Source organism: Lepisma saccharinum, chromosome 11 (genome assembly GCF_977018435.1).
Source record: "Lepisma saccharinum chromosome 11, izLepSacc3.1, whole genome shotgun sequence".
NCBI lineage: Eukaryota > Metazoa > Arthropoda > Insecta > Zygentoma > Lepismatidae > Lepisma > Lepisma saccharinum.
This window is the reverse complement of record NC_139239.1, coordinates 28,070,347-28,098,279: the sequence shown is the minus strand read 5'-3', so window position 1 is coordinate 28,098,279 and position 27,933 is coordinate 28,070,347. Positions and strand designations below refer to the sequence as shown.

At 39.9% G+C, this 27,933-nt stretch overlaps 1 protein-coding gene across 3 annotated transcripts in view; it reads left to right on the top strand.

Annotated features, from left to right (window-relative positions):
- LOC145994693 (uncharacterized) overlaps nucleotides 1-27,933 on the top strand; it is a 115,541-nt gene that overhangs the window by 57,864 nt on the left and 29,744 nt on the right. For all 3 annotated transcript variants that reach the window (XM_083130853.1, XM_083130854.1, XM_083130855.1), the window contains exons 2-3: nucleotides 3,202-4,370; nucleotides 21,192-21,408. In XM_083130853.1, coding sequence (XP_082986979.1) covers nucleotides 3,202-4,370; nucleotides 21,192-21,408 — 1,386 coding nt within the window. The remainder of the gene's footprint in view (nucleotides 1-3,201; nucleotides 4,371-21,191; nucleotides 21,409-27,933) is intronic.

Below are 27,933 nucleotides of genomic sequence, written 5' to 3'. Positions count from 1 at the left end.
GTAATTACATAGCTGCATTCTGGGGAGGGGCGGTGTACAAAGCAGAACATTTTGTTAATACTATTTTACCAGACAAAAATTGTATTCGGACAGCATTTTAAGGTGGGGATTAGATTCGAGTGTTCTTAGCTACTTCCATTTGAAAGTTTTGATTTTCTCAAAATTTTTGGAGGGGCTGCATCCCAATCATCCCCCTTGTGTACGCCAGTGGCCTGTAGTGCGTGAGTCAAGCAGACAACGCCTTTAGCAGATATATCTTACTTTCCACATTAAATTGAAAACTATGGACGCAACTGTTTCCAGCGTATGTGTGTAAACGTGCATGTGTGTTCCGACATAATTGTATGAAGGCCTCCAAGGTTGAAGGTTCAGATCTTAGATTAAACTGCAGGTACAGTTCAGATTACCCTGATCAAATTGAACTTAAAACAGATAGTACCAAGCTGTGTGAACATTTGATACCTACGTAAACTTTGTACATGCATATGTTTTTTTTTTGGTATTATTTCGTTGGAACATGGGCTCGTCATGTATCCGAGAGGGATTTTAAGTATTCTAGGGAACGGAAGAAATAAGGGTCAACAAATTAAATTTACGCGACCTTAGGGAACCTATCTTGGGGAAATTATGCAAATATTACACGTATCCACGAAATCTAGACTAAAGCATTTTCTTGTAATCGGTAGAGGCACGTAATTTTGGTAAATAAGAAAACAAAATTTCGGTACAAAAACAGAGTTAATTTCAGGTTCGAAAGCGGTAAATAAAATTAAATTTCCGTGTTATAGCGGTGAAAAATCGGATGAAAAGTGATATATAAAAATACATTTTGGTTTTAAAATTGTGAATATAATCCTAAATTTGATTTAAAAACTACACTTCTTACACAAAATTAACATTTTACTTCTAATAGCACATTTATGTAGTTATCAGAGTATTAAGTTTATTTCTGTGTAAAGGAGTTTATTTTCGCTTCTCCAATATTAACAGCAGAATTAATACATTTTCCGTGAATTGCATAACTCTCAGGATAATTCAGACCTCAGAAGATGTCGCGACTGTAAATAAGCCCTAAATTTCGTGTTTAAGAGTTTATTTCGCATTATGCAGTTCATTTCCCATCATTTTCTCACGAAACATGGTAGCAAAATGCATCTCGCACCTTTCAAAGACCTGAAAAATTAACACTACAATGTGTTTTTTGACGTCGTTTTTTTTGTCAAAAACGAAATATGCATGGCCCTAGTAATCTGATATGAGTATAAATCCAGCAGCGTTTTCTTTGATACACTCCCGCACATAGATATCTTTTCACATTTTATGTACAGAAAATTTTTACAATCCCTGATGTACTTAAAGCGTTCTCAAGCACGGATATTTTTATAGCTCCCTCTATCAACGAAATTTTCTTCAATTTTACGCCACTTCAAAATTTTAAAGAATGGTCTAGCCTAATATTTTCCCGATATAAATGTCTTGTTGTAGTCGTAAGGTCTACGGCAGTATACAATTGCACATTCTTAATTGATGGTTATTTTAGCTATGGAAGTTCATGGTTCATTGGTATTCTAAGTTTAGTGGTTGTGTTCTGTTTTTAGTGAATGGGTGGAAAGAATCAATCGTTTAAAATGTTCTTGTAGCCTTTGGTTTCTTTCTTTCTTCCCGAAACTGTGCCATCCAACGTCGATTTTATCATATAGGACTAGCGCTACGATATCTGTGCCCTTGGAATGCGAGTTACAGGTTTGACTATCACAGAAGTCACACCTTCTCTGTCAAGCGCCATATTTCGTCTTCTGACGTCAGGTTAACTGATTTCGTTATTAAGCTACATTAGTGTATTTATGCTGAAAGCCTAATCTAACCACGAAAGATTTCCGTGCTTGAGTCGACCGAGAAGGTGTTCGAGTTACGTGCGAGAAGTGACACCCACGAATCACATGATTCTTCCAATGTTAAAGTCGTGACACTAGCGCCCCTGGTAGATTTATGACCGTTTCCTTCCAAAAAGTTACTTAGATCCAGTTACTTTATCAAAAAAGTAACTCAGCCACAAGTACTTATTGTAAAATACAAGTCTATTACTGTTAACAATACTTTAAAATGTAATTTACTTTCACAGATATTTTATTGTAAATAAGATGTAATTCGTAGAACAGCATGAACCGAAAAGGGCTTTTTATCGTTGTCGATCGTTTGAAATTAGATTCATTGTCATTATATTATAATAAATCTCATATTAGAACACTGTCCATAGACCGTAGAGAAGTCAGAGATTACGAAGTTTCCAATCTGGTGTGATATAGCCCTTTATACTTGACATAAACAAAACTTGGCTAGGCATCACCGAACCCATGCAGTTTTAAAAGGGACCGCCATTTTACAATTTTGTAAAATGGGGGAGGGAACATAAAATCTTTCAATTATATCTTCTAAAACGTGGAATTTGAGAACTTCGAAGTTGGAATATTGGTCCTTGGTGCTTTGTTATAACATGTGCAGCACGTAGACATTGTCGAAGCAGTAACCGCAAATGTCGTTAGCCGTTTGTGGAAAATGTGTTACAGTTACTCATTTTATAAACTTACTATTCTTGTCCGCTGTAAGATCGAAGTCCGTGTAAACAAATGCACGTGGCTTCTGAGAAATCCTATTGGTTGTTCGAATGGCAGCTGTGCAGTTAACTTGCTCGTGGAAACATAGTGCATGTGATAAAGCCTCGACGTAGCTGCTATATTGATGTTGTGTGACCTTATTGTGAGCTGCACAGCTACGACGAATATATTCATTGGTAAATTAACACCAGAACTAACACATAGAAGAGGCGCTATTTCTCAGGTCACGTGGTTTTGTTTACACGAATTTCAATCTTGCAGCGAATGGATATTAGTTAACAGATGTCATTACTTCCAAAACATTGATATGTAAACATGTACAGTCACGGACATTTCTGGGTTGTAATGACCCCTTTTACTTTCAATGGAAACTTGACAACCCGGAAATATCCGTGACTGTACACTCGCCTCACTTAGAACTTCGGAATTCTCTACACACCGTATATGCAGACGATACAATTCAACCTACAAGTTTATCAATATACGCACTTTATTACAAAATTCGTTGACGCTGTACATGTATAATGTTAATTGTGAATGATTATTTTACCAAGTCGCTACATGTGTACTCTTTGTTTCTTTCCAGATTTGGCAGTGTGGAACAAAACCCTGTCCCAGAGATGGCGCAAACTCCGCAGGAGGTGCTCATCCTTCTCGAGCACCCATTCTCTGAGCTCGCAACAGCAGCAGCAGCTTCTACATTCCCGGGATTCATCCATTCCTAGAGTCTCTGTTTCGACAGATGACTTCTTCAGAGACATGTCCCCGGTCTCCCAGTTCAACAATAGCCTGCATCACCGAGGCAACAATAGAAGGTTAGAGGAAATGAACGGGCGAGATCCAGACACCGTTTCCACGACGTCCTCCACGTCTTCCAAGTTCGGTAGCGGACTCTTGCCAGACATGCATCTGCTGAGGAGTAAACTTCAGCAGTTCAATCTTGGAAGGCGCAAGAGGAGGAGCTTGTCTGTCCATGAGGTTCCGGTCTTCTATGTGCCCTCACCGTTGACGAGGAACGAGGATGACCACGACGACTCATTCCGTGAGGACCTCACGGCCTCTCTTCCGCCGATGCGCATTGAGGATGCGCCGAAGATGTCCTCCAAAAGTGGTCGGAGAATGTCTTCGCCTCCGGATAAGCTATGCAACGGATATTCTCCCAAGGAGGACGAGGATAGGCGTAGCAGCAGCAGTAGCTCCAATGACGGACACTACCACCAGTTCGACAGCGAGTTGGGGTCAGGGACCGTATTTGCGGACGGTTCCTCAACGGGGCTATGGGACTCCGGCTACTGCACGGAGACCAACACGAGCTCCTACTCCGACCTTGGTAGCAACGAGAAGGTCAAGGACAAAAGGGTGCAAGGTCCCAATGGGTTCCTCGGCAGTGCACGACCTAGCCGTTCCAGAAGGTGGTCGCTGGCGGATACCTCAAGAATGAACGGTTACATCATGAACGGGGATTGCGACTGGAGAGATGACTTGGAGAACAGCTCGGGGCCTCCGTCTCTGCTCCACGTGAGGCACGTGGAAGATGCAGTACCGGAAGACTCCGCAGGTGAGCGCAGGGAGCAGCAGCTCCAGCAGAGGGAGCTGAAGAGGAGCGTCAGGGAAAGGTGCCAGTCCCATCCGACGATAGAACCTGATCATGTGGAACGGCAGCATTCGCGCCGTGGGAAGGCGGAGGGACGCGGATTGTCCCACGCTTCGTCACAAAGGCAGGATATGACGTCACGCATCTTGGAAGACGAGACGGTATGTATTGGATTAACTTGACTATTTTGGACTCTTTCTTCTCTGATGATCTCCCCTTCCTCGAACATCCGGTCTTTCACTTTGACAAGGTCCAAATGCTTCCACTTCAGTCATTGGCGTTCGGACCACGCCCCCCCTTTCTCCACTGCCAAAGCACTAAAGGTATGCCCTTCCGTGACAGAATGGTTATCATAACGTGCTACGAAACCAGTAGTCCTATGCTCCAATCATAGACGAAATTTGGCGGGAATAAGGGTGCTTTCGCCCCACTTCCTTCCCAAATTTACGTATATGTTTATTAAAATTTGTAAGGGGTATTTTTTTAAACCTTCTGGAACCTGAGGTCCTGCCCTCCTCACTTCCACCCCTTCAAATTTCGGCCTCAAGTTACACATTTACCGATTTTTAGAGCCTGCATAAATAGTATTTCCATTTTATATTCTGCTTCAGGCAGTGACCTTACTAACGCCCCTGCGAAGGCAAGGGTGAACTTTGTGAGTTTCCTTCGTCACTTTAAACTCATCACCACTCATCTTCATCGTTACGATTAGGCCACACAACAAGAATTCAAATTCAGCTTACTCTTTTAGATCTATGTTTGTGTGTGTTGAATATTCAATGTTGAAATACGAGGTTGCGAATTTACCTATCCCCCGCCATTGAAAATGCCAGGGTTCTATTGGATTATAAAGGTAGAGTTGATCATGAAATGAAAATTAGCTCTGTAATTAGGGTGGTGAAGCAGTTGACTCGATCTCGCCACCAAAAGTCCCGGGTTCGAGTCCCGGCCGGGGCATGGGTGTACTTTGTCCGTGTTCCTTCTATCACTTATCTTCATGGTCACCCAAAAGTGGCAGAAAAGTGACTCTAAATAACCAAGAAATACGAAAAAAACAACTGTTATAGTCCTATTGTTATAATGGATTTTTATTCATTTATGACTGCTCAATTCCATTGTAGTTCGTTCCTTCCTCACAACCCTGTTCAAGACACTGAGCGGGTTGTATGTTGTGCACCTTTCCGAAAGCACCCAAATAACAATCTCGCCTCCACGTAGTACAGTCAACGGCAAAGATAATACAGGCAAATTGTCCACCTCTATTTTCATTCTTTTTTTTATTCTACATCCTGTGTTGTTTTAAGGAATGAAACTCTGTTGGTTGGAAGCAAGCATTGTTCTCTGCTTATAGAAGACATAGTCATCAGCTAGAGCCCGGATTTTAGGCAAAGTGCCTATTCGTTTCCGACGCTGGTAGACAAAAATTGAACACAAAAGTACACCGATACGAAGGTTCTTAACATTCTGAACAATACTTATGTTGCCTTTTTTTTTTGCCTACCTTACGCTGCCTTTTTCAAACAATTTTTGCCTCTTTTGTAATTCAAACAAGGCATTATGTTGCCCTTTTTTTTTTGTCTATTTCACCTTACGCTGCCTTTTTCAAACATTTTTGCCTTTTTTTGCCTCTTTTGTCATTCCGACAAGGCAATTTTTAAAATGATATTTCTCTTCTTCTATTTGATTTCGTTTTTCAATAACCATTGTTATTCAAATTATTATTTGTAAATACATTTTTAAAGATTTAAGAAGAATTTAAGTCCTTCTCTTCAAATTTTAATGCCTCTTCTTAAATTTTCACTGCCTCTTTCTGAAACTTGCTTCCTTTTTTTCTACATACACTGCCTTTTTTTTTTCAATTTTTCTTTGCTTTTTTGCCTGCCATTTTTAATACTTTTCAGTGCCTGAACATCCGGTCTACACCGAATGAAAATGTCGGTGGCTGTGGTGTCGGGACTCATAGCCAGTATAATCCTTTGTGTGGCTTGTGGTGCGTCGTCCCTATGTGTTTGTGAGTGTTCTTTCCACCCGATCGTATCACTATTCATCGCCATCGTCGTGATTAGCCAAAAGGTGCAGAAAAGCGACGTAACAACTAATTCAATCAAGCAGAGGCGAGCTTTGTTAATAAGAAATGAAATCTCCTCGCCTTTCTTCTATTTATGTATGTTTTGGAAGTATTTTTCTTGCAGAACGCTCCATACTTCTCACACTCTCTTAGTTACCGTAACACAATCAATGCTTAGGTAAGAACAGGATGGACGAAACGTGCCCATACACAGAAATTCCTTCTCGTAATTGCATTCCATGCTTGCTCGTTGCTCATGATCCATCAAATTTTATGCCCCTTCACTCACGTAACGTAAGCTCTGCTTGTGTGTGGCTGTTGGCTTTGGTCTTGCTGAACGGTAGGCAGCAAGAGTTATAAATAGTTCAATTTACGATTTCACTTCCGTCCGATTTCCGCAAAATGAGTGACAGCTCGCGGATTCCACGTTGGAGAGAGGGGGAAGAAGAACATGGGCAACACCATTTGCTTCAAGTAAGAAATGGTTAGCAACTCAGTTTCGACCACATTCGTTAATTACCATCCACCACTTGGGTGCCAATGTATTACTGACACTGAAGTTGTAGCATTAGTTCGTTCTTTAGTTTTTCTGCATCTTTGGATTAATCGCGACGATCAGGATGGAATTATAATTAGACTAAACAAACTAATTGCGACATGCTTAGGCGTGCCCAGGGGCAAAGAGGGGTTGATGAGGTTAAGTACGCCAAGTTTCCCAGCTTTCCGAAATATAACAGGTTCCCCGATGGTGCACCGCTATTGCAGTCGCCTTTTAATCGAGGGGTCCCAGGTCGGATACCCAGTGGAGAGACATTCATTTTATTTTACAATTCACTAAAAACACTGAAGTCTTCGCGTGCAATTGGAAATGACAAATTGCAATAAAGCGTGAATGTTCGAAAATCTCCAGCTTTCTTGCGTGAGGCGATTCCACGAAAATTTATCTCACCTTAACATCCAGCGAAGACACATAGTTGGGAACAGATTTGCCAAATTTATTTATTTATCGAACTCAACAGGTACGCGTACATACCTATTTACAGAGCCGATATGAAGGATACATAGTGAATACAATTACACACACACACACACACACACACACATATATATATATATATATATATATATATATATATATATACACACACACACACTTGATCATTTCATAGGAAATTATGTGTTTAAGCTTAGGTCATTGTGTTAATAGTGGCTTTAGGTTCATAGAAAAGATGTTAATGGTGTTATTCTTGTTTAACAATTTATTGTAACTGGTGCACATTCTCCACAATGGAGATTTCTTTTTAATTTCCGATCTAGCCTTCTTTATAAGAAAAACTTCGTTCTTGAGTCTAGTTTTCGACGACGGGATTCGAAAATTTATCTGGCAGAGTAGATGTTCAGCATCTACTTCGTTATTATTTTCAAGTTAAAAATTTAATTTAATTTTATTTTGTTATTTAGCGTCGCTTTTCCGCTACTTTTGGTTAATCCCAGCGGTGAGAAAGTGATAATATGGTGAAATTAATGAAGGGACAATCAAAGAACACACATGCACAGGCCTGGGTTAGAACCCGTGATATTGTTAACAATTCAAGTGTCGTAAAGTAAACTGTTCATAATGTTAATTTTATTGCAAAAAATAACTGTCCCTGGGGGGTAAAGGCGTACAGGGGCGTAATGCTCATCACATCACCCCCACCTTCGGCCGTGCTCAAGAAAGGGGGGGGCCCTAACTCCACACCCCCTATACGTCTTCATGGCACTTTACTTTTACTTTTTAACTTTAAAGTTACAGCGACTTTCTTTTAAATGGAATTTTAGAATGACTAAAGAAAAGTGACTTACTTTTAGCTGCGTTGCATGTAACTATAGGCTAGTAGTTACCTCCAAACACATAATTAATTAATGGAATATATTCACTACCACAACAACAATAAGGAAATTTTGTTTTGCATGGCTGCTTTGGATCAACAGCTAAACGTATTCCAAGATGAGACTTCAACAATTGGGCGCTTCTAGTGGTAGGAGTCAGGATGTAGGAACGTATTCAATGGGCATCTCCCAGTTTCCAACACTTTCCCCAACTTCATCCTCTCTCTCCCTCATTGTCCTGTCATTCTCTGCTTAGAGCCACAAATCCTTTTCCCTTTCCTGCCACTCGGCCCCCGCTAACAGGCCACCCAAGCATGGTCTTCCGGAAAACCACTTGGCTGTACAGCGTTAGAGGAATTGCGTTCCGTCCACCCCTTCCAAACGGTGCTTGCCCGTACGCCCCAAGTGCACTTCATTTACCAGTTAATGTGCATTGTGATGGAAATAGTTTAGGGGAGCAGTTAGCTCCGGAACGGATGTTCTTTATGGTCCATTTCGGCGTTGTTTTAATTTCTGCTCGCTTACCACCCCTATTTTGCAGCAGGGGTGGTGAAAAGGTGGAAATGTCTGAATGGAATCGAGGGGATGCAGGAATGCTAAACTCGAACTCTTAAGTTGGCCTGTGGCAAAAGGCTTCAGAATTTCCATATTCGAATCTGGTTAATTTTTCGGTTGAGTTCAAAGCGATGTACCATCCTTGCATCTGAATGATGAAGACTAAAGAAATCGTCTTTTTTGGATTCACTTATTTCAACTTTTGAGTTTTAGGTGCACTTTATGCACATATAGGTTAATCGGGGTTGGACATACAGTTTAAAGTGCAATCCGAACGAGAATGTGCCCCCTTGATTACAAGACCGAATTTAAATTCTGCCAGAAAGAAGTTCCTGGTCTGTCGCGGAAATCAATAGATCCCATTAGAATTTAAGAGTTCCCTGACCTTAACCTAACACGTTTTAAATATCCCAAACGGAGCCAATGTAGAAAGAGAAGGCAAGATTACATAGACAGATGTGACAACGTTACTCGACAATGGATTGAATTGATCAGATCACATTTTTAATTTAAGTTCGTTTGTTTTTTTCTTATGGGAACTTTGATTTCCTTCCAATTATTTCCCTGTTCACTTCATGTTTTCCTCTTCTTCTTTCATTGCTTCTCATGTTCGTTCTGGTGTTATTTTGCTCATGTATATATCGGTCATTGCTGTGCGGCTCATAACTTCAATACAGTAGTTACGTTGAGTGATATGGCTTTTCCATATGCACTATATTCTTACGCGCAAGATTCTTGCGCAGCTGCCACTGGAACAACCAATAAGGTTTGTCACAAACTACATGCGTATATTTACATTGACTTCGGTTCTACAGTGGATGTACCTGGCAAAGTCAGTTTATAGCAGGGACAATTTCCAGTTTAAATCTGTTTACTGTCTGGAGTTGGGAATATTCTGAAAGTAGCATCAAAGCTAAATAGAAACGTTGGATTCTATATTGTACTTCAGAAGGTCGTCTAAACTAGTTGCTGTCGTTTCAGCCGAATGCAGGCAGTGCTTTGTTGCTTGAATGACGTTTACGGTCAATGGTTACTCGTTGGTCACTGCTGTCGACCATATACAATAGTGTAAGGTCGAATATCTTTTCAACCAATCATTGCCATTGAAGCTGCAAATCTACCATGGTTACATGACATATTACGTTGAATGAGGAGAATGTGCATTTACATTTTACATCGAAATAAAACACACATGACGCGTCATTCTCGGTTAGGTTAAATTATCCCTAACTTTGCCAATGACTATCATTGAACTCACTTTGATCAAATTATTGAAGGCGTCTGGATCGCCCGTTCAGTTAAATTATCACAAACTTTGTCGAACGCACAATTTGACCAAATTATTGAAAGGTTTTGGAGTGTTAGCGTTAGGTTAAATTATCCCAAACTTTGCCACACGCTATCGTTTATCTCACTTCTACCAAATTATTGAAAGCGTGTGGATCGTTCGTTAGATTAAATTTTCCCCAAGTTTGCTAAACGCTCTCCTTGGGCTCACTTTGGCCAAATTATTTTGAACGCGTCTGGATCAAAGACGCATCGGGGATCGTATTACTGCGTTGTTAAACGATTATTTGTTTTGCATAGCAGAACAGCATCCGCGCTGTGTACTTTCTCCCTCTCCAAATTGGCACGTTTGAATTTATCAGAGAAATCAAAGCTTTTTCCAGCTTCAGAAAGTTCCGTTTCAGAGAGTTTTCTGCGAATATTCGTAGCCGCAGGACGTAATCTTTCAAGTGTTGAAATTATAACTGTGAAGAGAAAGTAAAAGTCATATTTATTTACCGGGGTAAGATAAAAATTAGCTTTTTCTGTTCAGTGGCGTGCCCAGTGTTTTCGAAGGGGGGATATGGTTATAATGCAGGTTATGTTTAATAATCGGTTCTACTTCTGTCTTTTCCAGCATTTGATGTTCTTTTTATTTTAAGAATGTCAAGTCAGGGTGTTGTTATGTCACCCGAAAATCGGCGTAACTCTTTCTGTTCATCGCTGTGTTTCAGTCAACACGGACTGTGGCGTTTGATATCTTCGATACTTTTCTTTCTGTTGCGTTTATTTTAAACCAGGGTTCGAATATTAGAGAAATAGTTCTTTCCCGTATAGTTTCGGTGTTCCTTCACATCTCATAAAACAAGGTTTCACAACTTGAATATAGTATGTATACATTGAGTAGTACGGTTTTATCACTTGCACTATATTCTCACGCGCAAGATTCCAGCGCAGTTGCTACTTCAACAATAGGATTTGTCGTAAGCCATGCGAGCTTTTGACCAAATTATTGAAAGCGTGTGTGTGTTTCGTTACATTAATTGGTTGATTTGCTTTATTTTACTTCGCTTCTTGTGCTACTTTTTGCTAATTTGCGAACATGGGGATGAGCGATGATGCGATGAATGGACACTCACAAACATCCATGCCGAGGCCAGGATTCGAATGCGATGTGCTAACCACTCCGCCATGTTTTTGAATTCGTTCTTGCAGAATAGATGTGGAGAGATATCCGATTCAAAACTTCTTGTAAGATGTTGGGCTCGCTGAGAAACGCACCATCGCAGCATTCGCCAAAAGGTGACCGAGGAAACTCATTCAGGAAAACTGGCCACTAGATTTGAAGCCTGAAAACGAGACCACCGCCATAAGCACTCAGTTGAACATGTTGTGCCGCTTTAAGTTGAAGATGCTATAGCGGGTAGAAATAAGCAATTGGCATTAGACAAACCTGTTTATGAATATGCAGAGATTAGGTAATTGCTATTGTTGTCTTGGAAACTTGTTGGAACTGGCCTCAGTGACGGAGTGCCCAGTATAACGTGCTACGAAACCAGAGATCTCAAGTTTGAACCCTGTTTCTTCTTCTTCTTCTTTCCCCTTTTGCCTCACAGCGTCGAGGTTGCCTATATCCACTCCTTCCATCTCTCCCGTTTCGTTTGTCATCCTCTTCATTTCTCTTGTTCCTTTTGTTGTCCTATTTCTTCTATTCCTTTTTCCAATGTCTACCTCTTGCTCACCTTCCCTCTGTTCTAGCTTTCTTAAATTGTTTTGTGTTTCTATCTTCGTCCATTCTTACCACATGTCCGAACCATTTTAATTGTCTTTGTGTCAGTTTCTCTTCTATTGGCTTCTGATTTAATTCTCTGATTCTTTCATTACGTACTCTGTCTCTCTTCTCGTTTTACCAACTATTGTACGGAAGCATTTCATCTCTACTGCGTTATTTGTCTTACTTCTTTTCCTCTTACTGGCCAACTTTCACTCCCGTATAATAGAATTGAACCCTGTTTAAGGCATAGATAATATCATTGTGTATGTCCCACTCAACATTCATCCTCATCGTCGCGATTAAACCCAAATATTGAAAAGTAATATTGAAAACCCGAATAGAAAGAATGGAATGAAACTTAGACAAACCTGCACAGCTTCACGAAGGTAAGAATGCCCCCGTCAAAACTTGCGAACTAAAGTGCACAGTCTTTTGTTTCCTCCTCTCGGGCCCTTTTCTTAACGCTGTACAATTTGGCAACGCAGGAACAGGGAACAATGCAAGCAGCTGATTGCATCGCGTACGCTCCGTTACGAATGAAAATTACAGCACCACAGGGGCATTCTTGTCTTGGTGAAGCTGTACTTATTATTTTTGCTTCAAATCTTAAGGTGACATGTACATGCGTCTCGCAACAGGACTTTCTCTTTTTCTATGACGTCAACACGCAACGGAAGTAAGTTCACCTGAAATATGGTAAATGCTAGTTGTCAGTTTAATATATATGAGATCTATAATGTGCAGAAAGTGAAGTTGCGAAAACAAGCGTCAACAACATGCAAAACACGCACTAACCCTCAAATTTGCCATTTATAGACACCATAAACACCGCAAAAGTAATGTAGAGCATTATAGCCTATGTTTACAACGGAATAAACAGTGGTAAACATGCGTAAGTGGACTCGCTGTAATGATAAGCAGAAAGAGAGAGTTCTTGAGAGAAGACACCGATCCGCATGAGTTGATGTGAAGAAATGCTAGGATCCTGGGAAAACCGCAGAAGAGATCCCACAGGATATAAGGTTACGTCGGGAGGAATAGCGAGCAAACACGACTGTCATCGGAGCCACTAAAGAAGCTATTTGTCACTTGACATTTCAATGGTTCGATGCGTGTGAATGGCTCGAGGCGGGTGGGTGAAATGAATCTTGAGGACGGATGGGGGCCTCATCTTTCATCTCGCATCTCTCCTCCTCCTCAGGCTTTTGATAATCCATTCAGAGCAAGAGATTTCAATAGGCCACGGAAATCTTTTTTTGGTGGTGTAGGTTTTCAAGTAATGACAGGTTTTGTTGAACAGTGTGGCCATCTGCGAGAACATGCCCCTACACATGTATTTTTAGGATTTTTCGCGAGTTTATTTGTCTATGCTGTGTTGCTGCATACGAATATACCTGCTTATAGTGAGAAAAACGAGTTGTAACTTCGGATGGATTAGATAACTCTCATCAATCTTTTGAGTATATTTTTCTGCTTATCCTGGGCATGATGTTTCTCACCCGTGTCTTACATTCAACTCTCATTTCTAGCATTCATCCCTTCACCGCTGAAAGCTCCTGGTTCGAGTCCCGGCGTGGCTGTTGCAATCATCATTCACCCTTATCGTCGCGACGAGCCTACAGAGGCAGAATAGGGACGTAAATCATGCAATAGTATACCAAATCAAACGTATCAAGTCTTGGAATGTGTTGTATCACCCTATTTATTTCTTGTCTTCTGCCATCTTTCCACATTTTCTGTTTAATAGCGATTTACAATACGTTGTTTGTTTAAATTGTTGTTTTCAGTCCACTTTATGCACAGAAAGGCTAATCGGGACTCGGGACTGGACCTACAGTTTAAAGTGGGATCTGAACTACTATGTCCCTCCACCGGGTATCGAACACAAGACCCCTTGCGACGACGTTACCACTACGCCATCGGAAATTTCTAATACATCCTCGACTGTAATTTCAATGCATTCAAATTTGTAATTTTATTAGTTTTGGATAGCCCATTTTGAATGCTTCTTGGTAATTATGTGATGATTTCAATGTTGCAATGTTGTTAGTGTGTGATGTAAAGAGGTGTCAACTTTACATATTTTTTAATATGCATATGTGTGTGTGTGTCTATATATATAATATAGCCTAATGAATCAACCGCATATAAACACAGAAAAAGTTGTTTCTGGTTGATTGAGTTAGTTTATATTATGTCACATTTCTTCAACTTTTGGCTAATCGCGACGATGAAGATAAGTAATGAAACTAATGGACACTCACAAAGAGCACCCATGCCAAAGCAGAAATTCGAACTCGGGACCCACGACGTCGTAGCGAGCTGTAGGCTACTAACCACTCCACCACGGGGATTGACAGTTGTTCTCGTAAACAAATATTTGTCAAGCAAATTATTCTCCACCAGGACCGAATTCTTTCAGTAAACGCGCTAATTCATTCATAGTTAGCAACAACGTTAGTCAGTTGCCAAATTAGGTTTGTTTATTGTTATCAGGAAGTTTAATCAAACATGGTTTATTAATTCAAATATAATTTGTTGGTCTATTTTCTCAAATATTATCTTGAATATAAAATCATTCGGAAACTGCTAATTTCATGCCAAGTGGCCTTTCCAACCAAATCCAGACATATTGAGCGACAATAAGTGGCAACACTGGGAATGTTATGGGGGGGGATGTCAGAGTGTCAGAAAAACTCTTGAGAGGATTGAACAAAAGACAAATCCCAAATGCAGTTCTCGTTTTCCGCTAGTCAAAAGAGAGCACTGACAGCCCCCATTTTGCTTTATTTTCTCATTACACGCTCCTTCTTGTCCCATTCTTTCAAAAGACGCCGGATCATTTATTTCAGACCGAGACGTGACTGCCATTTCAAAAATGGGATGAAAAGAAATTTGGAACGGAAGATAGTGAAATTGTCATTTGAGAGGACGTCTAAAAGTGTCATTGCCTCTGACGTACTCTACAATGCCATTGTTGGAGAGTTCATCTCAATCTAATCGGTCTTCGCCTGGACTGATTGATATCTTGCAGGAATTTAGGCTGAATGTTAATTGGAGATGTTGAATATGTGAAAGCAACTTATGTATGCAGCAGGTTTCTCTCTCTCTCTCTCTCTCTCTCTCTCTCTCTCTCTCTCTCTCTCTCTCTCTCTCTCTCTCTCTATCTATCTATCTATCTATCTTTTTCTCTGTCTCTCTCTCCATCTTTCTCTCTCTATCTATCTATCTATCTATCTATCTCTCTCTCTCTCTCTCTCTCTCTCTCTCTCTCTCTCTCTCTCTCTCTATCTATCTATCTTTTTCTCTGTCTCTCTCTCCATCTTTCTCTCTCTGTCTCTCTCTATCTATCTATCTCTCTCTCCCTCCCCCTCTCTCTCTCTATCTTTCTCTATCTATCTATCTCTCTCCCTCCCCCCTCTCTCTCTATATTTCTCTATCTATCTATCTCTCTCTCTGTCTCCATCTATCTATCTATCTCTCTCTCCCTCCCCCCTCTCTCTATCTTTATCTATCTATCTCTCTCCCTCCCTCCCCCCTCTCTCTCTCTATCTTTATCTATCTATCTATCTCTCTCCCTCCCCCTCTCTCTCTCTCTCTCTATCTTTATCTATCTATCTCTCTCTCTCTGTCTCTCTCCCCCCTCTCTCTCCGGACACACACACTTACCTAAACCTTCTACTTCCGTGGGGGACTGGTTAGTACAGCGCGCCACACTGCCAGGAGTCCCGGATTCAAATCCCTGCCTGAGTGTTCTCGGTAAGTGTCCCTTCATCAATTTCACCATATCATCGCTCATCCTCGTCGTCGCGATTAGCCGAAAGTAACAGACGCTAAATCATAAATACAGGGTGACCATTTAAGTTGATAATTCGAAATTTCTCAGGGAAAGCGAATGCCATTAAGTATGTTTCACCAGTGGAGACATTTTCAAGGTCATTTCAATGTCACTTATAGTATTTAAATTGTATTGTTTAATATTTTTATTCCTCTTACATAACTAAACAACTTTTGTAGAAATCATATTTTTTTCAGCGCGTAGTTTCACAGATATTTAACATAAAAAATGAAAACAAAAATTCATATTTCATAAAGATTGGCATTTTTATTACTTAAACGAAAGAGAGAGTGAGTTGAGATATTTCGAATTATCAACTTAAATTCTCCACCCTGTATATATATAATTAGCGTAACGAATAGTTTATTTTTAAGGAGGCCCAAGTTGATATATTTTTGTGCACTCCTAATTTACGAGTATGTGAATTTGCGGAGGTCGGTTGTAAGGTAGGGGAGTTCCGGCCCATCGAGCCCTTCTGGTAGTTATACCTATATGTATGAATAAACACATACATACATTACAGTCACCTCTGTGGTGCAGGATGTTCTTTAGATCGACTCACAATCTCGCCACTGAAGTCTCTCGTTCGATTCCCAGCCTGGTGAAATAAGTAAAGGGCTCCTTGGAGGGTGCGACATCTTGTTAAGGCATCTGAGGATAATGTGATCAGCAACACGCCTTGGCCACCCCCTTTCGTCCTGTTACCCATTCAGTAGAGATTGGATGGACCCCAGAGCACCTGAAATTGCCCTCCCCAGACAATCGAACTCTGGTCTCCCGCATGATTTGTGTCAGGTCATCGTCATCATTCGTCCTCATGATGATTATCCAGAAGTGGTACACCAGCCAACGCACAAACGATGAATCCGATTTATTGAATTATGACAATACCATTAACAACTGAATGTGCGAAACGATTGTTCAATTTACGATATAACCCTTTTGTGTCTCCAAACCCCTATCTTATATTACAATCCAGTTCCGCTTCTCCTAATTAGAATGGCGAGTGGGTGTGGAAAATATTCATGATGGTAAGTTTGGCTTTATATCGTTTAAGCCTCTGTTGAAAAGTTTGGTCCCTTCTACACCAAGTCGCTTTGCTATAATTGGCTTTGGCGTTATTGTGCTCGGTCTTGCATTTTCAATGGAAATTTCCCCTCTTCCCTTCCATCCAAGCCTTCTTATACACATGTCCTCAATAATTGGTTCGGTGTAAGGCACACAATCCCATCCCCAAACTAGACGGTTTAAGATATCCGACATTTTCCCAGAAGTTTTACCTAATCTGTTTTACCGTTAACTGCTTAGGAGAAATTTACGAGCGCCATGTCGTTAAACAAGGAGAGAAAATAATTTTAAATCAGGGGGAGGTCTAAAGAATAGAGGAAGCACTAGCATTGCGCTGCAAATTGTCCATGACTATTGTCGTTAACTGTTCTCTTGCACCCCGAGTGTTTATTTAAGGAATATAACTTTACGTCTGCTGTTGTGACGTTCTCGGCATCTTGTTTGAGGCTTGTTAAAGTCTTGAAGTTCTCATTGTAGAACAAAGAGAATAGCATGGTAATGGGCAATTTGCTTGGTAATACTTATGATTCCTACTGTACTAACTGATATTGAATTAGACCTTTGAAAAACATTAGGAAGTAGTGAAGTTGTCGTCAATTAGCGAGAGTTAAATCTCTGGTTAAATATGTCATGGCGGGATTCAAACAAGGGTTCTCAGGTTAAGCCTGCTTTAACATTTCAGGAAATGATGATGAGTGCAATGAACGTGGACGAATCAAAAAGTAAGTTACACTCGAGCCGTGTTCCTGTACTAAAAGAGAGAAAATAAATCACGCTTGGTGGCAGCACTATCCGGAATGTATTCTCTCCATACCCGAAGCAACCATGCTGCAGCTGCTTTAATATGAGAGTAGTTACCGTGTCAGTATGCCGTGTTGCACTGAGGTGGCATCCAACATTGAGTTTCGCTCAGTCGTCCGATTTTTGTGGACACGAAGGCATAATCAGAGTGAAATCCATCGCCAAATTGTCGAGGTGTATGGTGAGAATGCAATGTCACACCTCATGATCAGGAAACGGTGCCAGATGTTCGAGGAGGAAAGAACGAACGTGAACGACAAACAGTGTGTCAGGCACCCTCCAACTGGAACACTATTGACAAAACGGAGCACGTGAATGCAATCATCCTTGCCAACCACCACATGAAAGTTAAAAGAGATTGCAAGTGAACTGAACATATCATACAATAGTGTGTCTATGCTGATTCGTGACCAGTTGGGTGTATAGTAAACTGTGCTCTCACTGGGTGCTGTGGTTGTTAACCGATGAACACAAAAGTCAACTCAATTGAAATTGGACGGAATTTTTACACACAAGAAATCGAAAAACTGGTCACAGGATTCGAAAAGTGGTTGGAGTACCTTGGTGACTATGTCGAAAAAAGTTAAATGTTCATACATTTTTCTCCAATATTTTTTTTTCTAATGTGTTTTGTTTGTTTTATACAGGGGGGTGTAACTTACTTTTTGATTTGCCCTAGTATGTATGCGCATTAAAACGTCGGTTTAACCTGGATGGTAAAACGAGAACCCATGTTTGAATCAACGATGTTGTTGGCCCAATACTTACCACCGCATATCCCATTCGTGTTGGAATGATTAATGTGCTACGTTATCAGAGGTCGTGGGTTCGATTCCTTAGTGTGCATTGATTTGCCATTGTGTGTCCCATCACCCATCAGTTCATTATTATCGTCGTGGTGATATAAAGGTATCAGAGCGTATATTCATATTGTGCGAGCAGACTTGCAAACATGTCATTGCCAAACTCTTGTATCAATTTATCGACTATTTGTTGTGTATTGCCAAAGAGAGAATTTCTTTAGCAACTTTCCCTGCCCGCATAAATAAAAATGCTGGTCCAAGAAATGGTTTTCTGAAATTGATGATAATTGGATCAGCATTGAATGTTACACCCAGTGACCAAGACGAACGAAAAGGAATCTTGATTTTCACTCATCACGTTTAACTTTCTGTACTCAACATGATCTTCAAGGTTGCAATCATTATTTACGGCATTGTTTGTCCAGTCGTGACAGAAGGTTACCCTTGCATCAAATTCACACGCACACGTTCCCAGTACTGGAACGTAAAGATAATATTTCAATTACTCCAATTCTAGTTTTTCAATTGGGTAATCAGGGCTAGCTTACAATGCTTGGTCTCTGTTGGATTGCTATAGAAAGCAGTTACCGAGTGGAAAAAATGTTAGATTTCCTAAAAATGTAACTTTGCTACTCTGACGACTTCTTTTATACATATCATATACATATACACATCGATAACAGAAGAGGACTAGATTACTTTAGATTTTGGACATAACTCAACAATAGAGTTGCTTTCCGAGCGATTGTTGTCATGTTTTTTTCCGTTGCAGTTCCCTTTATGTTCTTCATAGTACCGGATGTCCCAGAAGTCTTTCCCTGATTACAAACTTTATTCATAAAACTAACCCAGTTTTTTTGTTCGAGGTTTCAGTAACGTGGCTGTAGTGTAGCAGTGTCAGTGCCCAGGAAACCAGAAATGTTCACAAATCAGGAAAAATCTCAGTGTGTCACGAGACCCGGTCACCAATAACAGTGCAGAGGAACTTTCAAACAACTTGTGGAAAGATGCCTCCCGATGTCGTGGTATGACAAGTTCAAGACCACAGAATCTGTTGCTGACTTACCGAGAAGTGGCCGAACCATCAACCTCAGCGTTTTCAAACAACGTAAAACATCAGCCAAAAAGTTATCTTCAAGATATCTTACACAAACGTTTATTTTTTCGTGCATACAAAGTGCAAATTGTACAGGCTTTGTTGCCTAATGATACCAGGGGACACACACTGAGCTTTTCCCTGATTTGTGAACATTTTTCGGTTTCCTGGCCACTGACACTGCTACACTACTGCCACGATACTGAAACCTGGAACAAAAAAAAACTTGGTTAGTTTTCCAACGTTTTGGCACCACTTTCACATCTCTACCTTGCATATAGCGGATATGAATAAAGTTTGTAATCAGGGAAAGACTTCTAGGACACCCGGTTATAATGCTAATATAAATATAGTAACTTCATTGTGAATTTTTTTTTAGGATCCTGTCTCATGTTCAAATTGAAAGGGGGGTGACAGAGAACCCCCCTGGATATTCTTTCCCGGCTCTATAGTTCGAAATTAATTCCCAAAAATCTTAGACTGTACGTAACATCATTTTTCATGGATTAAAACTTAATTATAAGCTAGTAAAGTGTATGTCGAAATGCAAAGTGAAATGAATGGAAATTCTAGACATACTAGTTACAGCATTGTAATAAACATACTTTAAATTGCTGTTACAACAACACAGTTTGAATAGTTTGTGTTAGGTGGGACATGACACAAAATTATGTAAAAATGAAGAGAGAAATTTCTCAAGCCTCCCCCTTCTCTCTAACTTTGTATAAATTTCGTCAATTCTGCTGCAAGAAATATTCCCCAAACAATGTAAAAATTGTAAAATGCAAATTAGGTAATGTTTTTATCGTTAAAATTCTACCTCCCCAGAGCTCGACTGATAAATACAAGTGATTTTAAGTATATAAATCCCATCAGAAACTTCCTAAGAGTTCTTGATTGTATTGTACACTCAGAGATATTTCTTGGTTGTATTGTACACTAACAGACATTTCTTGGTTGTAACGATTCCATGACCCATTGGAAATATGTGATCCTCATGACAAAAAAAAAAGTATACAAGGAAACTCAAATGGCACAGGAAAAATTCGCAAGGTTTCTACAAAGAAATCAGATTGTATTCTCAATATGAATTATAGGCCTATATTCCCATCGATAAACATCGCAATCAGCCTTATCTACACGAGAAGATAAAACTGCTTTGCTATTTATGTAGGATATTTAATAATAATATCCAAAACAAATTCGGAACATACATACCTGTACTTAACTACAAGACAGACCCAAGGGACGTATTTTACTGTAGCAATACGAAAATGAACGCGATGAAATATCACGTATCAGGAGCATACGAGAACTATATAACATTTCTGTATTGTTCATGTCGATCGAAGCTTCAAAAATGCGTAGGGAAAATTCATACCCTGCAAATATAAAACAGGAATTTGATGTTTGTAAATTTTTAGGTATTTTATGTCTCCAGTTAACTACAGAGGGTGCGACAATCCTATTTATATTTTTCGTGTAACAAATACTGTAAATGGGTATATACTTGTTGGTCTTTCATTTAATAAATAACAAATGAATGACACCCAGAAGTGTCTGTGGCCATGCGTCTTAATTTGTAAGGTTGTTCCAACAAGTGCCTCCATATCTTTAACTTATTATAATCCTTATGCGTATATCCATGATTTATTCCTATCCCTATATTTAAATATTTAATAACTGTCATTAACGTATCCTAGCAGAGTGTGTCATATTCCTGAAGTGTTGCCAGGTTACTTTACTCCAATAGTAATTACTACATAACACACATGATATTGGTATTTTTTTCGGAAGTTCATAATATTTCTAACCACACTTTTCTTATTTCTTAATGACAGGAGGAAGAAGAAGAGAGCAAATTCTGCACCCTCCCTCGACAGTTGAAGAACGCCTCGTTCACCATATTGTCAGTTGTCTTCCAGAAAGGGCAAGGGCAGAAGGGCCTGGGATTCAGTATCGTTGGAGGAAGGGACTCTCCACGTGGAATGATGGGAATCTATGTGAAGACGATTTTCCCAAATGGTCAAGCTGCAGACAGCGGCTCTCTCAAAGAAGGTAGGTGTTGCAACTATGTATATTCAGGTATATAAACATTATTTTGCTGTGGCACACATATCGCCAGCTGGTGTCTATCAGCTAGGATCCTCAAACTGTTCAAACGAGTTGTCCTTGTTAACGATTGTGTGACAACATACTCTGTCTACCTCACCCTGATTTTATTTTGAGGATATGTTATCTCGGCCATATTGTCAGGATTATCTTCGAAATATAGTAAAGAAATAGTTAAACTCTATCTATAATGCATAAAACAATCACACGTATATCGTGTACAATTACTGAGATGATAGATTGCAATATTTAACTGATGTTCTAATGTGAAAGTATATTTTGTAGTATAGTTGACGGTGACATCTACTGGCGGTACTTCAAACTTCCGACAAAATCCCACATGTTATTTTCATTTAGACATACAGGGTGGTCCATATGTCTTGTTACCCCCTCGAATCAATATCTTGTTATCTCTAATTCAGTATTTCTTTTGAAGAGATGGCTGACACAAGCTCCTACAATGTAGAAAAGCGCCTTGTTGTCAGTGTTTGGGCCCATGAACGTCCACATACCGGCAAGACCATGGAGGATGTGCGACGAGATTTCACAAGACGATTCCAAAAAAAAATGCACCACCAAAAGTGACAATACTGCGTTGGGAAAATAAACTGTTTATGTTGGGATGTATCAAAGACAAACCGAGGCCTGGCACCAACCAAAAGACAGAACACATGTGCAGGAGAGGAGGCATCTGTGCTTCAGTCACCACAGAAGTCACTGCGCAAACGGTCTGGTGAGCTTGGAATCTCGAAAACAACAATGTTACAACACACGAAGAAGGATCTTCGATTGAAAAGCGTCAACGATGATGACGTGCATAGACGACATGCAGCATGTGGAAGAATGTTGGAGGTATTTCAGACACTCCCGCAGCGGGCTGACTTTTTCTTCTCCGATGAATGCGCAATATATCGAAGTGCACGTGCAAGGAATGTGTATTTCTGGTCCAAGGAAAATCCACGTTATTACGAAGAGCTGGGAAACAACCCCCCCCCCCCCCACATGTGATGCTCTGGGTCGCTATGTCTGCTAAACACTTGATAGGTCCCTGTTTCTTCGATGGCGTAGTCAATCAACACTCCTATCTCGCCATGTTACGGGCATTTTTTGTTCCACAGCTCCAAAGAATGAATCTCTTGGGACGTTCCTGGTTTCAACAGGATGGAGCACCGCCTCACTATGCCATCGCTGTCAGGGAATATTTAAGCGAAGTGTTTCCCAATAGGTGGATAGGACGCGGATCGGTACATCATCCGGAGCCTCTGGATTGGCCTCCCAGAAGCCCTGATCTCTAGTCTTGTGACAATGCCCTCTGGGGCATTATTAAGGAAAAATTATCACAACAACGATACCAAACAACAGAACAATTAAAGGACGCTATTAGGGCAGCCTTTCAGACAACAATCACGAAAAATTTGCTTCGTAAAATCTCACACAGGTCATGGCGCCGTGTCATTTTGTGCCATGAAAATAATGGTGGCCATACTGACCTTTTGGATGCGTGAACAACATCCTGGTTGACGCTGAATCCATACGTCTTACAAATTGTTATATTGTTATTATCATAATATAAAAGTATGTAAAATTGTTGATGTCACACGACATGTGGAATGAATGGCTACCTTACACTTCATTATATTATATTGTATTATTATAAAGTTGTATTATTATCAAGTTATGTAAAATTATGGGGGTAACAAGACATATGGACCACCCTGTACAGTGTCTCTCAAAAGTTTTAGGACAACGACATTTTAAACTAGGCAACCCAATTTACACAAGCCGTTGGTGGGTTGCGTGCAGAGTTAGGCTCAATTTCAGGGTTGCCACATACACAATAGATATTTATATTATATCGCAAATGACAAAATTCTTTCTGAAAGAAAAAAATAGGTTTTCTAGTGTTTCATCGCTGATGAGCCTACAGTAAGGAAAAGAGGTGAGAGGAAACGAAGGAGAGGAGAAAGAGAAAGCGAAAGGAGAAGAGGAAAAGTAGAGGAGAGAAGAAAGAGAGGATAGACGAGGAGAGGAGATGTAGTGAGGAGAATGGAAAAAGATTCGAGGAGAGATGAGGAAAAAAGAACAAAGAAGAGAAAAGAGGAGGAAAACTAGAGGAGAGGAGAGGAGAGGAGGAGACGAGAAGAGGGAAGTGGAGAGTAGAGTAAAGGAGAGAAAAAGAGAAGAACGAAAAAAGAGAGTGCAGTGGAGTCGGAAATCTAAGACAGGAAAGGAGATAAGAGGAGTGGAGAAGAGTGGGATGGAGATAAGATGCGAGAAAAGTAGGGAAGGCGATATGAGGTAAAAGCAGAACAGAAAGAGGGGAGAGAAGAAGGAGAAGGAACTAGAGAGAAGAGGTAGTTGCAGAAAATATCGTCTGAGCGTCAAGAATGGATGCATTGGTCAAATTATCGACATGAAACATTCAATAACATTTTGAAATGTATTGGAGAATATATTAGATCGGTGCGAAATGCCTTTTGGCTGAGTTCAGAGCAAATTAAAATCTTCCATGTAAGATCTTTGATTTTACCTGCGATTACACCACTAAAAAATGAACGTAATTTTTAATATTTATAAGAATTATTCAATTTTTCTCTACTTCTCAGTTCGTTGAAATTGAGATTTTGTAATTCAATATTTCCCCTCCCCCCATCGTTAATTCCAAACTGATTCATTCCGTTTCACACGGCGTGGACAATGAACACAATGGGATATGTCTAAAACTTACGAAAATTTTCTGCCACCGGAAGGGTTTGAACCTACGACCATCAGATTGACAATCCTGAACGGTAGCCACTACCCTACAAGCTTTCGCTCCTTAAGCGAGGTAAAAGGAGCTGACCAATGTGAAATGTAGATAACTCTCCTGCATGTAACGTGCAAACAAGTATTGTTTGTAACAAAGAAAACGAAAGTAGTAAGACTCGGCGAAAACATTTAATGGAGAATTGCACATGGTGAGAACTTTTCATTCGATATTTGCGGAGGTATCCTTGCATTGAACTCAAGTGGGAAAAGGGGTAAAATTAGCATGTCTTGAATTGCCACACATATAAATAGTTATTTCATTAATATTTGTCAATGTCTTTGAAGCAGTACACAATTATCGTATGAGTATCATAACATGGGTACCTGGGGGAAACCCTGGGGGGTAAAGGCGGTCAGGGGCGTGATGCTGATCACATCACCCCCACTCACGACCGGATCAAGAAAGTGTGGGGCGTTACCCCCACAGCCCCTATACGCCTTCATGGCGTGGTGCTAAGCACACCTAAGCATACCTTTTGTATCATAATTCACGATCTTATATATAAAAATATCCCGTTGAAGGTGTGTCAATTCATTTATTTGTTTATTTTTTTTTTATAAATTTCATATGCAGAATAATGTAGCTACTTTACACTGCTATTACAAATAATGTTACCATGCTCTTGTTTAATGGAAGGGATTCTTTTTTAAGGAACATCTAGTATGGAGAATCGAACGTGGGACCGCAATGCTTTCAAGAACTCTAACCAATACACTACGCCCTTTGTTTTCTTGGAGCTACAGTTCCTAATTATTCTGTCGCCTCAATATTGTAACGTTATCTGCAAAAAAGAAGTTAAATACTCAGATATAGCTCTGTACTTCTAGAATTACTTTATACACAAGCATTTGAAATTTAACTCTGAATTTCTTTCTTCGTATTAGTATATCTAAGCTTGTGAATATATTTTATTTGTAATTTTATAACGGTTTCATGAACATCTACGAAATAGTTCCTTATAACTTGGAATATGGTGAATATATATGAAATGTCTTGAAATTAATTTTCGACCACTAGATTTTGGCAAGGGAATTATGTGTGATCCATTTCCAGTCATTCATTGCTTAAACAAACGTTTTAAAACTACGTGGAATTTTCATTCTGGGATAAGTTTCTTTACTTGCTACATGTATGCGAACTACACTCTGTCCCACTTATCTCTGGAGCAGGTGAACGAAAAAAGTATCTGAGCAGCGATGAACACGTGAGAGGAATGGGATTGCGTGGAGGGAGGAAAACCACTGCAGTTACCAGCCTTCCCAGCAGCGTGCACTGATTCGCTCTGTCCACTCGACCCCCTCTCCCCACTTCTCTTCCGCTGTGCGTGGCTTTGCTCCAGAGATGCTGGGACAGGGTACAGTTAATTGTTTCTCAAAAGGTATCATCTATGTCTGTATGCCACACATTGAATTCTTACTCACATGGAAAAAAAATGTCAATTTGTATTCAGGGGTAGTTTCACAGTTACAAACTATTTTGGCCTTGATGAGAAGTTTAGTGTAAGTAGGCATTTTGTTTATAATTTTGAAATTGAGGTCGTCTAAGGTTGAAATCCTCATATTTAGGGCTTGAACTCGTCATCCCAAGAGGTTGAAGATCGTCCTCTACTTCGTGCGTGACCTTCTTTATTTTTCTATTCATAATTCATCCTCATCGTCGCGATTAGCCAAAGGTAAGATAAGAAAAGTCCTCCTCCGTGACCGTGCGGTCAAAGGAGCTGTGCTTTGGACTCCAACTGCAGGACGGCATGGATTCGAGTCCGCCTATCCTCACTCTCTAGGTTCTCGGCTTGTGTATGGGACCGGTAGAAACCCCCCATCGTGAAGAAATTGGGGAGCTACGAGTGAGTAGCGTAACCCGGTCTCGGAAATCTCCTATGGGGCATGTTCCTGGGTAAACAAAAAATAATCGATCAGACAATTCGATCATCGAAGGCGATAAAATAACCTCCGGTTGACCAAGTTGCCAATATAAATAAATGGAATACAAATTGTCTTCGAGCTTACATTGTTAAAAAGGAGCGGATACACGTATTACTATCCCATTAATTATTCAATACGGTTTTTTGTTTGTCAGGAATTATCACTTAAACTATTGCATGTTGAGCTGGTGCCTACCTAGCCGCCTCTGATGAAATCTACCATTCTTCAGATTCTCTTTAAAATTCGACTCTGGTCACTTGTAACGTGCTGGGTGCAGACACTGTTCATCGAAGCACTTTTGCGATAAGAAGCGGCCTTGAATAGCGTGAGTGAGTCACTTTGATCGCGAGCAAGCTAGACTACCAAGCTTGTCTGCCTTTGAAAACCAAGTCATTTTTTTCACGGTTTCCGAACGCGATTGCTATTGTAGAAGTATATATTCTCTCAAAAGAGCAAGAAAGGAAATTCGACCAATGTTCTCCCGTCGTCTAAAACCAAATAGTATCTATTAAACGAAAAGTTCACGATTGTCAATAAACGGTTTAATCTATCTGAGCATAAGGTGAATGTAAATACTAAATTTAATAGAAAGATTCTCCAAAATAGGTCAGTACCCAGGGGAGTGGCCATGTGGGCCATGCTACCTCCTCGAACCCTAAAATATTTAAATGTGAACCTATAAATAAATAAATAAATAAATACGAAAATAACATCGTCGATTTTTGAAATGTGTAAAAATTTCAATTTTGCTCTTGCATAAATGAATCTGTTTCTTGCGCAAAATTCTTCGAGCTGCAATATTGAGTGGTTTTAGTTTTATAATCATTGATGCAAGGCTAGCAGACGTCCGATTCACCGATTTAGTCAGGACAGTGCGTTACTTTCAATCCCTGTTCCGACTTTTTCGAACTGCAATCGTGATGCGAAAATGTCTCTTTATTATTGTTTTTTTGTTAACTCATAATTAGACATGTTCTTTACTGTATGAATAATTCTAAGTACGCGACATAGAATTATCATGACTTTTTAATGGCGCTCACACTATTTGAACTATTTTGTAATATCTGTCTGTCTGTCTCTCTCTCTGGTCTACGTCAATGACAGAAATACAAGCAATATTCTTATTTATTTTTAACCCAATTAAAGGAAAGTGTAAGCATTTAAAAGAAATAAGAAAGATCATCACTGTTGCTCTTCCTTAGAAATTGTTGTTCTTCGAGGAAGAAAAATTAGAAGGATTTAGTCCAGCACCTTAACACAGTGTCCCACGAGTCTTTCTTGACTAATACTGTCAAATGTGACATGATTTTATGAATAAAATTTTCCGCCTGTTTACGTATAACGTTGCACAGATTTGGTAGTTCGCACACGGTGTAATTATTTCGTGTTACCTTACGCAACAGCAAATACATTTCATAAGACTGTTCTGGACACAAGACTTGCATCAGTAAACAAGCATCTTGTCCGTTACACTATCACAGGAAAAGAACATCGTCCTGTAATGTTCAAGCCTCTAGATATTTTCCATTAGTAATGTCTAATCACAATAATAAGTTAGAAAGAAATAACTGGCATTTTCACAACTACCAATATTCTCTCTTTAATCACTTCGAAAATTATTTCTCGAAGATATCGGTTATACTACAAGAAAGGAAATCAAAATTAAAGTCAAAGTTCAACTACACGTATACCAAACGACATTTACAATATTAAAGGGACAGAATACTTAAAAAAAATTGT